The following is a 14,076-nucleotide window of genomic DNA, read 5'->3' as shown; positions in this document are numbered from 1 at the left end:
AAAGTAATAAAAATTGAGTGCACTAATTGCATTAAAATGGAATTTCCAAAAAATAGAATTAAAAAAACCTGTAAAACCGGGTTACATACAATGCACATCAGATAAGAATCAGCTAGAAGAGGGATGGGGACATCCTGTTAACGGGTCCCACTGCGCTACCCATGAGAGCCATATGTTGAGATTTGGCTCCATGTTTAGCCAAAGACTTGTGTTCCACCTATTGTATTATGTTTGTTTCATTTTGATTGTCAATAATTTGGATTTTTATAAAAGAATATAAAAGGTGAAACTGTAAAAATTGTAGATTTAGCAGGACATGTGATATCTCAACTTCTGAATTGAAAAGTTTCCTGATTTATGGTTGAAGTGGGCTGTGTTTTAAAATAAAGTGAAATAGGTCCTCCAGCCATCTTCACAGAATCTGAAGTGTTTGTTAAACAAAATAAACACGGAAATAACTATCGAGGATTCATAAAATCATTCAAAAATGATTAATTTTGTGCTTATGCACGGACATAATCATAGATGATTGATTGGTGGATGGAGTGGACAGTCATACTTTCTGTGCCCATGCCCAGAGTACAGTTATTTTACCATTTGAGAACACCATAAGCTCCTAGTGAAAATCATTATGCTTGAAGCATGTCTTCAGAACATTCAAAAAGAATGACTTTTTAATTAACGTGATTAATGTCTTGCTACATAAATATCAGAGATGTAAAATGTGCTCTCAGAGTCTCAGAATTTATTCCACAGTTACCTACCTGACGTATCGAGCTATATGAAACCATGAATAAGCTTTGAACTTTTTCTGTATTTATGTCTGTAGCTTAAGGTAGTTGCACAGATGAGTTTTTGCAGAACTGAGAGAGTTAAGCTAGCTGCCTGATCCCCTAGATGTTGGGATCATGCATTTGCAGTAAAGGTTTAAGGAGATATTGCCTACTCTAAACACATGCCCTAACCATCCTTATATAACTCTCATTGATATGTGATTGAACAGCTTAAGTATAATTTTAGTTTTAAAGCTAGATCATGGTTAATAGAGCATTGTCATGAAGATAGGAAGGACGGGTGTGGAGGCAGCAGAGTTTTGTGTCTGCTACTTTACAAACTAAACAAAAACATTTATGCGGAATTTAGTAGCATTACAACAACACTACAATAATGACTAAACACTACAATAATGACTATACCGATACTGGGATCCCATCAGTTCTAAATACAAGTATTCTTTTCATTATGTGATTAATATAACTATTCATTCAGGGGAGGGCTAGATACATTTGACTGGGGTCAACAATAAACAAATAGCACAGCTTGACACCAAACCAGCAAACTCTATTGCCTTTCTTCAATTTAAAATAAAGGTTTTATAAAGCGGCAGTCCACAATACTTTATTCATAATTTGTTTTTGCATAATTTAATTTAACATTATATTTTTCATCTTGGTGCCATTTAATTTGGAGGAAAAATATGTCAAATATTTGTGAATCAGAATTTTTTTTCACTTCTTTTTCCTACGCTGTTTTATTGTGTAATCAGAGAATTTTAGGTTTGTTTTGGATATTTTCATAATTGTTTTTTTCAGGTCTACTATGAAGATGACATGGCTTCATAACTATGACCATGTATGACAAACACACTAAGGATACAATTGAAAGAATGTTGTATCATAATTTGTAACATTCTAACCAAACACCGAAAACAATATATGTGGTAAAACTAATTTCATAGATTTACAATTGGAGAACTCTTTTAACACAAATTATGAAAATTGTCTCGGACATCAACTGATACAAAACCTGGCTAGAACTTTATGAGCACATCCGAGTCACTTCCCAATATCATTCATATATTTAATTACAAAATATATATAATTAAACAATAATTTCAGATATGTTTCAAACATGCCATTTAAATGTTTGAAATTACACCAGAGAAGAAACTTTAAAATGTATATTAAATGCGTAACATTGTTTAAAATGTACACAACACATGCAGATATTTGAGATGTGGAATATACACTTAACTTTAAAAAATAATAATAATATATTAACAGCTGTTTAAGCCAGCAATTTAATTCTGCAAAAATTATAAATGAAAAATTATTTGCAGTTCTTGATTGAACTTAAATACACGACTTATTAGAGATTTCTAAAGGAATGGGTTTTCACTTACTTATCCAGTTTATGCCCTATCCATCTTTTTTTTAGGTTATCAATGTCATCCTGATCAGCGTGGCAATACCTATGGCAAGAGAAGGACTTAAAATATAGCAGAAAGCTTCCAAATAACAAAACATAAATAAAACAATGCATTTGCTTTGGTTTTCACAACATTTTCTAGACATATTTCTCAAAGTGCAATGCGCACTGTTTATGTTTACATTAAATCAATACTATTGGCTCATAATCCATGAAACTAAATGAGTTTTTTATCGAAAGAATATACTAAAATTATGAACTGGAGTGATTATCTGGAACAATTCAACATTAAATAAAGTGTACCTATTCAGGCAGTTAAAAGAGACAGATAATTAAATTACTCTTTCAGAAATTATTGGATTTTAGAAAACTGTCCACACAGTGGACTTACTGTCTCTGCATTACACTATATTATTAATATAATATATACATATAAAGTACACAAGAAAATGTTCATAATATTCATAATAATAATGACAATTCAGTAAATGGCTTATTTTTTCAGTATATCGCTGAACAAACTTTGATAATTTGAATACCGTATATACTTGAGTATAAGCCGACCCGAATATAAGCCAGGCCCCTAATTTGACCCCAAAAAACTGGGAAAACTTATTGACTCAAGTATAAGACTAGGGTGGGAAATGCAGCAGCTACTGGTAAATTTCTAAATAAAATTAGATCCTAAAAAAAATATATTAATTGAATATTTTATTTACAGTGTGTGTATAATGAATGCAGTGTGTGTATAATGAATGCAGTGTGTGTATAATGAATGCAGTGTGTGTTTAATGAAGGCAGCGTGTGTGTATGAGTGCAGCGTGTGTGTATGAGTGCAGCGTGTGTGTATGAGTGCAGCGTGTGTGTATGAGTGCAGCGTGTGTGTATGAGTGCAGCGTGTGTGTATGAGTGCAGCGTGTGTGTATGAGTGCAGCGTGTGTGTATGAGTGCAGCGTGTGTGTACGAGTGCAGCGTGTGTGTATGTGTGTGTTGCAGTGGTGGGGGGGTGGGCAATTTTATTATTTTATTTATTATTATTTTTTATTATTTTAATATATTTTTTTCATTATTATTTCTTATTATTATTTTTTATTTGATTATTATTTTTATTTTCGTCCCCCCTCCCTGCTTGATACATGGCAGGGAGGGGGGCTCCTTCCCTGGTGGTCCAGCATTGGCAGTTCAGTGGGGGGGGGGGGAGGGGGCTGGCAGAGATCTTACTTACCCGTCCTGCAGCTCCTGTCAGCTCTCTCCTCCTCCGCGCCGCCCGTGCAGCTCCCTCTGTCAGCTCACACTGTAAGTCTCGCGAGAGCCGCGGCTCTCGCGAGATTTACACTGGGAGCTGACCGAGGTGCTGAACGGACGGCGCGGAGGAGGAGAGAGCTGACAGGAGCTGCAGGACGGGTAAGTAAGATCTCTGCCAGCCCCCTCTCCCTCAGTCTGTATTATGGCAATGCAAATTGCCATAATACAGACTATTGACTCGAGTATAAGCCGAGTTCCGGTTTTTCAGCACAAAAAATGTGCTGAAAAACTCGGCTTATACTCGAGTATATACGGTAGTAATAATTTGCTAATTGAACAAAGATTTTAAAATAATTTTAAAATAAAAGCTTGGATCTGTTAATTTAGTGAGTTCTCACACAATTTCATAAAAAGTGCACAGTACACTTGATTAGGGTATGTACGCGGTGGATATTTTTATATAACAAACCAACATTCATTGTACATTTTCAAGAACTTCTTCATACAGTATTGAATGTCTTTTTTTTTTTAAACAAAAAGATTATTCAAAAGTGATAACATTCTAAATTTGCTAGAAGAAGGAAAATATTATTTAAATTAGGTTGTGCCAATCACAATTGGGACACCCCTCATGACCGTCTCTTGGCACAATTTAAAAAAACTGAAAGTTAATAATGAGTAAGATCAGAAAAATCCCATCATGGCAAGGCTGCTACTATTTTTGTTTTTAAAATCGTCCAGTTTAAAATAGATATTGTAATTTGCTTTTCAATGTGTCACTTGTCTCATTAAAGGAAAATATGTGTATATTATCGGTGGTGGTAACATTTATACTATATCATTTGCATTGATGTAATAACAAAAATATTTTAGTGAAATAAAATGTACTGTATTTATTTACTAGCATACTTCATGGGTATAGATACAGTTTTAATATCATGGGGTACAACCTGAGGAAATTACACACCTCTCTTGTTATGTTGTGTAGATATAGGCTTCAAAGACTTTAATCTGGAGATTAGCTGACCATGATTATCACATTCAATAATTTACAAAGATGTTCTAGAATGCAACTGCACAAACATGTCACCAAAGAGAAAGTTAGAAAAAGATAACAGGGCATCTGTTATTCTTACCCACTAAAAACAAATACAGTATACAATAATATATTAACATATTGAAGTTTCAGTTTGTAATATTACCTGAGACAATCAATATCATTGGATATTTAATATGGAGAGTAAGGCTTACCTATCCAACCAGGCAAGTAGGCTTTTGGCAGACCCAATCAGATCCACTACAGAGGTCAGGAAGTCATTTGGTAACTTCCTGCTACTTTTGCCATCATAATGGCCACTTCTCCTTCTTCCTGTTATAAAATTCTGCAGGTTTTTGGCAGAAGAATTTAATTTGTGAGAAAGTGTTTTCAGGTTTTCTGTTTCTAGACCATAATTCTGTTTGGGGAAAAAAAGATAGAATTGCAGAAATTAAATTTCATTTCATAACAAGAAAAAGGAAACTCAAAAGGCTGGAAAGTGGGGGGGGGGGGGGGAGGAAAAGACACTCCCGTATCCCACTGCCGAGCCTCCAGAGTATAGAGGTCACCTGGACTGGTTAAAAGGGGGTAACCCTGGAAATTGTAGAAAAAAGGAAGAAAAAAAGCCAAAAAGGGATGTCTTATATAAAGACCGCCCAGAGGGTAAATACCCAGTCCAATCTCAACAGTAGTGTAGTTGCCAAAAAATAAAAAAGCCTTTATTGAAATCTATTAAAAACCTGGGTTATCAGTGATGGACAGAATAATATAGGGAGAAATATGTATGGTAGGAACAGGGCTAGTCAAGAGCCTAATAGCCAAAAGGAACCCTCACAAAAAACGGAGAGGGGATGGAAGGCAATATGTACCCCCATACATAACTCAGGTAACAAAGCAGTAGGAGAGAACAGGGAAAGGGAGAAACACACACTCCCAACCAAACAGTAGTGCTATGCTAATACCCTATCTCCTATAAAACACCTTCGTGGGTGTTCTAATCTAAATGCTGTCATAACATCTGAAGCCCCAGGTTACACACACATGCTAGAAAAACATAAATGAAAAAGGTGCTCAGAGCAAAGTGCTCAAAGAGTATTAAAAACACAGAAGAACCCGACGTACGTTTCGGCGTGACCACACGCCGTCCTCAGGGGTATCAGCAGTGAGCAGAAACTGTCCGGGTGGTAAATTTATACCTTAAGCTCATAAGCTTTATTGTAATCACCTGTGATTGTGTCTAAGCTGCTCTGGTCCTCCAGCGAATGGGGCTGTGGGGGTGTGGTGTAACACACCATAGTGTCAGCCCACATTTCTATGTCAGAGGTGGCCAGAACAGAAAGCTGAACATAATCAGGTGGAAGGGAATTAACCCTTTGAGTGCCCCGCCCGGAACAGATATAAATGGATACTTACTATGTCTAAAGGGCAGTATCCATAGCTTAACAGTTAACCCTTGGAATGTCCAAATTGTGTCATATAGGTCAAGTATGTGGATTGATTCTTATGGCTGTATTGTGTAGCTTTAGTACAATTAAAGAAACAACTTATAACCATTGTAAACCAGTAAGGGATAAGTACAATGGCTATATGGGCAATCATACACAGAAGCCGACAATTATTTTATTGCCACTGTAAATAGTAACCCATTAGTTTTGCAAACACAAAACAGACCCCTAAACTCTTAGACCTATAATACAAGTAAAGTGAATGGACATATGAACACCAAATATTAATAGAAATAAATAAAGAATATATACATATATACAGGCATAACTTAAGATACCATTTATTATCAGAATTATTGCAGTACTTTAAATAAACGGGGAATATGAAAACCCTTCATTTAACCCCAGGGGAGATAGCGTTTTGAGATGGTAAATCCAAAACGCCTCTCTTTGTCTTAGTTTTAAGACCCAGTTTCCTTTCCTAGGAGGCTGTGGTACATGTTCAAGACCCATGAACCGGATGCCTGCCGAGGAGTGATTGTGATGTAGATGTAAATGCCTTGAGACGGGTGTTTCCAAACGTCTCCTGACAGAATTTACATGTTCACGTATCCTTAGCCTAAAGTGGCGAAAAGTCTTGCCTACATATTTTAGGCCACAGGAGCAAGACAGTAGGTAAACTACTCCTGTTGTGTTACAATTAAAGAAGGAACGTGGTTTGAAATTCATTAAGCCCTTGCTGTCAGAGGCCCTCTTGGTAATAAACGGGCATGCACTGCAGTGACCACATTGGAAAGAACCCATTGGTAGGTATTTTTGAAAATAACCTGACGGGGACGTAGTTGAGAGGTGACTAGGTGCTAGGATATCTCTCAAGATTTTGCCCCTCTGTGCTGTAATTGAAGGGAGTGATGGCAGAATTTGCTTCAGATGCTTATCTGATTGGAGGATAGGCCAAAATTTTTGAAAAAGACAATCAGCATAGTGTCCCATCCTGCATCATATGTACCGATGCAGCGTATTTTATTTACCTCAGTCTTACGACCCCCATCTGTAATTAGGGTTTCCCGTTCAGTGTGGATTGCCCTCAGATAGGCTCTTTTCAGAACCCTATTTGGGTAACCTTTGGCCTTAAACATGTGACACAGCTCATTTGCTTTTAATTTGAACTCCTCCATCGTGGAGCAGTTTCGTCGAAGTCTCAAATATTGGCCTATTGGGATACCGGATTTGAGTGATATGGGGTGATGACTAGACCAGCATAGCAGGTTATTTGAGGCTGTCTTCTTTCTGTACAAGGTTGTTTCAATTTTGCCTTCTTTAGATACCTGTAGTGCTAGATCTAGAAAGCAAAGGTTTTGACCCCCTACTTCACTAGTGAATCGTAAGTTAAAATTGTTGCTGTTCAGCAGACATACAAATTCTTTGAATCTCTCTGATGTATCAAGCCAAATCAAAAACACATCATCGATGTATCTTTTCCAATAGAAGATCTGATTAGTGTATGATTTCAGCTTGGGAGATCCCAAGCTGAAATCATACACTAATCAGATCTTCTATTGGAAAAGATACATCGATGATGTGTTTTTGATTTGGCTTGATACATCAGAGAGATTCAAAGAATTTGTATGTCTGCTGAACAGCAACGATTTTAACTTACGATTCACTAGTGAAGTAGGGGGTCAAAACCTTTGCTTTCTAGATCTAGCACTACAGGTATCTAAAGAAGGCAAAATTGAAACAACCTTGTACAGAAAGAAGACAGCCTCAAATAACCTGCTATGCTGGTCTAGTCATCACCCCATATCACTCAAATCCGGTATCCCAATAGGCCAATATTTGAGACTTCGACGAAACTGCTCCACGATGGAGGAGTTCAAATTAAAAGCAAATGAGCTGCGTCACATGTTTAAGGCCAAAGGTTACCCAAATAGGGTTCTGAAAAGAGCCTATCTGAGGGCAATCCACACTGAACGGGAAACCCTAATTACAGATGGGGGTGGTAAGACTGAGGTAAATAAAATACGCTGCATCGGTACATATGATGCAGGATGGGACACTATGCTGATTGTCTTTCAAAAATTTTGGCCTATCCTCCAATCAGATAAGCATCTGAAGCAAATTCTGCCATCACTCCCTTCAATTACAGCACAGAGGGGCAAAAACTTGAGAGATATCCTAGCACCTAGTCACCTCTCAACTACGTCCCCGTCAGGTTATTTTCAAAAATACCTACCAATGGGTTCTTTCCAATGTGGTCACTGCAGTGCATGCCCGTTTATTACCAAGAGGGCCTCTGACAGCAAGGGCTTAATGAATTTCAAACCACGTTCCTTCTTTAATTGTAACACAACAGGAGTAGTTTACCTACTGTCTTGCTCCTGTGGCCTAAAATATGTAGGCAAGACTTTTCGCCACTTTAGGCTAAGGATACGTGAACATGTAAATTCTGTCAGGAGACGTTTGGAAACACCCGTCTCAAGGCATTTACATCTACATCACAATCACTCCTCGGCAGGCATCCGGTTCATGGATCTTGAACATGTACCACAGCCTCCTAGGAAAGGAAACTGGGACTTAAAACTAAGACAAAGAGAGCCGTTTTGGATTTACCATCTCAAAACGCTATCTCCCCTGGGGTTAAATGAAGGGTTTTCATATTCCCCGTTTATTTAAAGTACTGCAATAATTCTGATAATAAATGGTATCTTAAGTTATGCCTGTATATATGTATATATTCTTTATTTATTTCTATTAATATTTGGTGTTCATATGTCCATTCACTTTACTTGTATTATAGGTCTAAGAGTTTAGGGGTCTGTTTTGTGTTTGCAAAACTAATGGGTTACTATTTACAGTGGCAAAAACAAAAATAATTGTCGGCTTCTGTGTATGATTGCCCATATAGCCATTGTACTTATCCCTTACTGGTTTACAACGGTTATAAGTTGTTTCTTTAATTGTACTAAAGCTACACAATACAGCCATAAGAATCAATCCACATACTTGACCTATATGACACAATTTGGACATTCCAAGGGTTAACTGTTAAGCTATGGATACTGCCCTTTAGACATAGTAAGTATCCATTTATATCTGTTCCGGGCGGGGCACTCAAAGGGTTAATTCCCTTCCACCTGATTATGTTCAGCTTTCTGTTCTGGCCACCTCTGACATATAAATGTGGGCTGACACTATGGTGTGTTACACCACACCCCCACAGCCCCATTCGCAGGAGGACCAGAGCAGCTTAGACACAATCACAGGTGATTACAATAAAGCTTATGAGCTTAAGGTATAAATTTACCACCCGGACAGTTTCTGCTCACTGCTGATACCCCTGAGGACGGCGTGTGGTCACGCCGAAACGTACGTCGGGTTCTTCTGTGTTTTTAATACTCTTTGAGCACTTTGCTCTGAGCACCTTTTTCATTTATGTTTTTCTAGCATGTGTGTGTAACCTGGGGCTTCAGATGTTATGACAGCATTTAGATTAGAACACCCACAAAGGTGTTTTATAGGAGATAGGGTATTAGCATAGCACTACTGTTTGGTTGGGTGTGTGTGTTTCTCCCTTTCCCTGTTCTCTCCTACTGCTTTGTTACCTAATTTATGTATGGAGGTACATATTGCCTTCTATCCCCTCTCCGTTTTTTGTGAGGGTTCCTTTTGGCCATTAGGCTCTTGACTAGCCCTGTTCCTACTATACATATTTCTCCCTATATTATTCTGTCCATCACTGATAACCCAGGTTTTTAATAGATTTCAATAAAGGCTTTTTATTTTTTGGCAACTACACTACTGTTGAGATTGGACTGGGTATTTACCCTCTGGGCGGTCTTTATATAAGACATCCCTTTTTGGTTTTTTTTCTTCCTTTTTTCTAAATTTAATTTCAATTATGGAACTAAATACATTTCGTTTGGGAAATGTTTTTTTTTTTTTAGTTTTTTTTTTAATAAAGATAGAATACATCTTTACAATTCATGAACATGCACTATAGCACTATAGCATTTAAATAGGATGTTGTACAATTGTTGGAAGACTGTCAGTGTTTTTAAAAGTGTGAATGAATTACCAGGGATTCTAGTTTTAACTTCTTTTTTTTTTAAATTCATATTGAATTCACATTGAAATCACTGCAATTCACACTTTGGTGAATAATTCTGTGAAACATATACTGCCACTATGACATCATGGTGTCGCAGCCTCTGAAAGTGAAACCTCACTTCCCAGGTTTTAATTTAGTGAGGTCTGAAAATAAAATAAAATGAAAAATTCCACATCACTGTATTTACCTCTGTCCTGGATTTGAATACCTCCATCTTGGTACCCTTTTAACCATTGTTATAATTTGAATTTGCCAGTTAGGGGCATCGCAAAAAGGTCAACACAAGTTATATGTGATTTTCAATGTTTTACTGAATGGTGTAATTACCAGAGACATGACGGCTCCCCTTTCAAATTACTTTCATTAACTGTTTCAAAATTATCTTATCATATAGCAAATGTGGACTTTTGTATATCTCCGTTTTTGTTGATCTTACTATAGAATTGGGTTGACGCTGCTGGATTAATAAAGTTTATGGAACAGATTAGACACAGAGATTAATTTTGGTTTGAACTGCAATTCATTTCATTTGGGGCCGGTCGGGTGATCAATTGAATTCTCGAGTCCAATATAGGTGTCTATTTTCTTTGGCCTAGTAAATGGTTTTGCCAGTCATGGTGTTGGGTAAAGATGTCATGTTCTGGTGCCTCTCATGACTTAATGGAGAATTTTGAGATGCACAAGAGAGGTCAGTCTGTTCCCACTCCTGTGTTTGGAACCCAATCGGCCTGGTTTGCCACCAGTGTTCCTTAAAGAAAAGCTACACAGAACCTGGATGTATGTTTCATGAAATGTTTTCACTGATTTTGTTTTCAGAACAATCTTCACCTTAGCGATGATGTTTACAAATTAATTTATAAAGTACGTTTTCATAAAATCTTTAACACTTAGTGAAAACATGAATGTTCTGAAATGACCGAAGCTTTTGATCAAGCCACGCAGCAAAAATATATTCAGCCATGCATGGATGGGAGATTAAGTCATTTAACAATGTCAAAAAGTCACTGACCAAAAATAATGGCAAAGGGAAGAAAAGCAGTGGACAGGATAAAAAGCAGAGTAGAAATTTTATGTTGAGATGCGAGAATTCTCCATAGACAAATTTAATAATATTTAATTAACATCAATCACGCTATACATTTGCAATTTGCTAGGGGGAAACTATGACAATTTTTTGTAATGGAAATCACTAAGAGGAAAATACCACTTCTCTAGAATGCAATAAAACGTATTATTGAAAATCATTTATAATGTGATGCACGGTTTTCGTTTAAATGGATATGTAAGATTTAGCAATTATCATCACAATCCAGTTCAGTCCTGGCACAGACTCATCACACATTGCAAAAAGGAGAGACAGATACATTGTTTGTGTTTCTCCTACGCTTTCTGTGCTCTCTCTATAGCTACGCTAACTAATAGGTTGTAAAGGTTTTTAGCAATGATTGACAGGGAGCCATGATGGAGGGAATAAGTTCCAGGATAATGTTGTTTAAATTTGAGATTTACAAGGAAACTCTATGTTCCAAATTACTATAATTATTATTATTATTTAATGCATATATTTAATTGTTGTAAAAACAAATGCAATATCTAAAATTCCTATTAACATGTCTAAAGTCCTAAAAACATACCTTTTGTTAGACTGGCCTTTGCAGCTAATGAAGTTCACCCATCTTACTTACTTTCCTTTCAGTGCCATGAACTGCTCAAAGGGACACTAAAGCCACCCTAACTACTTCAGCTCATTGAAGGGGTCTGGGTGCAGTGCCCCAGGTCCCTTAGCCCTGCAAAGCTAATTATTGCATTTGATAAACTGCAATAATTGCTTTGGAGGGTTAACTCTGGGTTGACTTTTGGTTTCCTAAGTGACGTTAGACATCCTTATGCTCTGCATGAAGACATTGAGTGTTACCCCAAACCCCATAGGAATGCATTATACAATGCTTTCATATGAAGGAAGTCCTAATGGGAGTGCGGCGCTCGACGCACATGCACATTTGGTCCCTCACAACTTTGTTTCCCTGGCACTATAGTTTCCCTTTAATCAAATGCTTCTCATAGAAAAGCATTGATAATAAAACTCCATTCCAAAACTTCTCATAAAGATGCATGGCTGGATTACTGAGATTTAGGAGTTCTTTTAAAATAAATCATAGTTCTGCATTAGGTGAAGTGTTACTTTTTTAAGTATTAATTTTTCTGTGTCTGACTCACTATATAAAGCTATTGGAAACTAAAATTCTCATTATGCTTAGCCAAACACTGGATGAGGTTTATTGGAGATATATTCCACATATGCTTTTTTTTAGCAAGTGGTTTCCTCGCAGTGCCATTGCATTAGCTGCACCTTTTTAAAACTCCCACCATCCTCATCCAGCATTATGTATGTACTAATACCAGACACAAAAGTTCATAAAACTGATTTTGCCAGCCATGAAAAGTGTATATTGACTGAATGATTGACAGCCCAGGGAAGCTGACCTGCACATAGAAAAAAATGTTTTTATCACCAGACTGAAAATGATACAGTGTATTTGCACCATAACCACTTTAGTAGGATGACGCATTATGGTGGTTAAAGTGACTAATTAATCTTTTTTTTCACACATCGTTAGCGAATATTTTTTAAATATATAGACAAAAAGTTAAGCATAAAATGATGAATCCTGTGAAGTGATGGTTTCCCTTTAAATTTTGTCATGATAAACAGCATTCTTCGCTAAAAGTATTTACCAGCGCACAGAGCAAGTCTACTGCTTCCAGAATGAGTTCTTGGTGCCCAATCCTGGTGACCCCCAGCTCTTCTAACTCCTGGTGGGTAATTCGCAGTAACTGGTCTCCTGCAATCTTTTCCCGCTCAAAATTTTTTATATACTGTTGCAAGCAGTCATCCAGCCCTGAAGGAAAATAATCAAACAGCTAAGTTATACACAATGTAAAATCAATATAAGCTCTCATTTTAGGACAGTGTATTTAACTTGGCTAAAATTAACTGTTTAACCACTAAGCAGGTATCCGAGAGTACATTGTGAATGGAAGTTGACAACAGCCGATAGTAATGTACATTTGTGAATAAACTGATTAGATAAACTAAATAAATTAAACAATATACATTTTTTTAAAAAGCATATTAAACAAATTGTAAGCTCCATGGAAACATGCAAACTAAATACAGTGTGAGTTCTCAAGACTCTGATGATTGATGGCTATTGTCTGCGCAATAAAGTAAGATTTTAAATATTTCACAAAATAATACGTTTTGAGATAGATTTGGCCTAGTAGATGCCTACAACAAAATGGAATTAATTCTTCTTTTAGCATTACTTCTGAGGAAGATACTCACACTGTCACATTTTCTTATAGTTTATTTTTTATCAAGTAGAAAAATAATTAGCATACGTGCAAATGAATGCCAAAGTAACAAATGCGCTTAACATGTTTGCAAATTCTAGGTATGTGATAATCCTGTCATATTTTCTTTTGAAATGGTTTAAAACACATTACTCCTGTACCACTGCTGTAGTATTATCCAGAAATTATCCATCCCATCTGTATGTTTATAACACATAATGTCTAAGCTATACATGCTTAGAAATGTAGCATTTCTTTTTTTATTGTTTTTATTTATCAATGGTATTACAGCAGTAAATGGCACATCTGCAAAATATATCAAATCAATAAGCACACAAAGTTGCTTTAACTTTAACAAAACGACTTAAAAAGAAAGAAACCATCCTCAACATTAACATTCCTAGTCATAGAGTCAACCTGACCCACCAGAGTTTTAGTTTCCAATGGTCTGACGGGAAGATCAAGTACCTGGGGATTTGGCTAACTAGGGATCTGTCTCATCTTTACCAATCCAACTTTTTTCCAATTCTCACCTCTTTCAATAAGAAACTGAAGAACCTGTGTCACATATCTCTTGATCGGGCCGGGTCGCAGTAACAAAAATTAACTTACTACCTAGGCTCCTGTACCTTTTCCAGGCTCTCCCCATGACTAAAGCTGTGCTGTGCATTTAGTAT

General features: G+C 36.7%; 1 protein-coding gene across 1 annotated transcript in view; it reads right to left on the bottom strand.

Annotated features, from left to right (window-relative positions):
* The window catches only part of CNKSR2 (connector enhancer of kinase suppressor of Ras 2), a 354,304-nt gene that overhangs the window by 250,570 nt on the left and 89,658 nt on the right, over nt 1-14,076 (bottom strand). Inside the window, exons 2-4 of the mRNA XM_063450253.1 lie at nt 12,782-12,945; nt 4,705-4,907; nt 2,183-2,251 (exon numbers count right to left, since the gene is read on the bottom strand). Coding sequence (XP_063306323.1) covers nt 2,183-2,251; nt 4,705-4,907; nt 12,782-12,945 — 436 coding nt within the window. The remainder of the gene's footprint in view (nt 1-2,182; nt 2,252-4,704; nt 4,908-12,781; nt 12,946-14,076) is intronic.

This window comes from Pelobates fuscus, chromosome 1 (assembly GCF_036172605.1).
Source record: "Pelobates fuscus isolate aPelFus1 chromosome 1, aPelFus1.pri, whole genome shotgun sequence".
In the NCBI taxonomy this organism is placed as follows: Eukaryota; Metazoa; Chordata; class Amphibia; order Anura; family Pelobatidae; genus Pelobates; species Pelobates fuscus.
The sequence above is the reverse complement of the archived record's forward strand: the minus strand, read 5'-3'. Positions and strand labels throughout refer to the sequence as shown.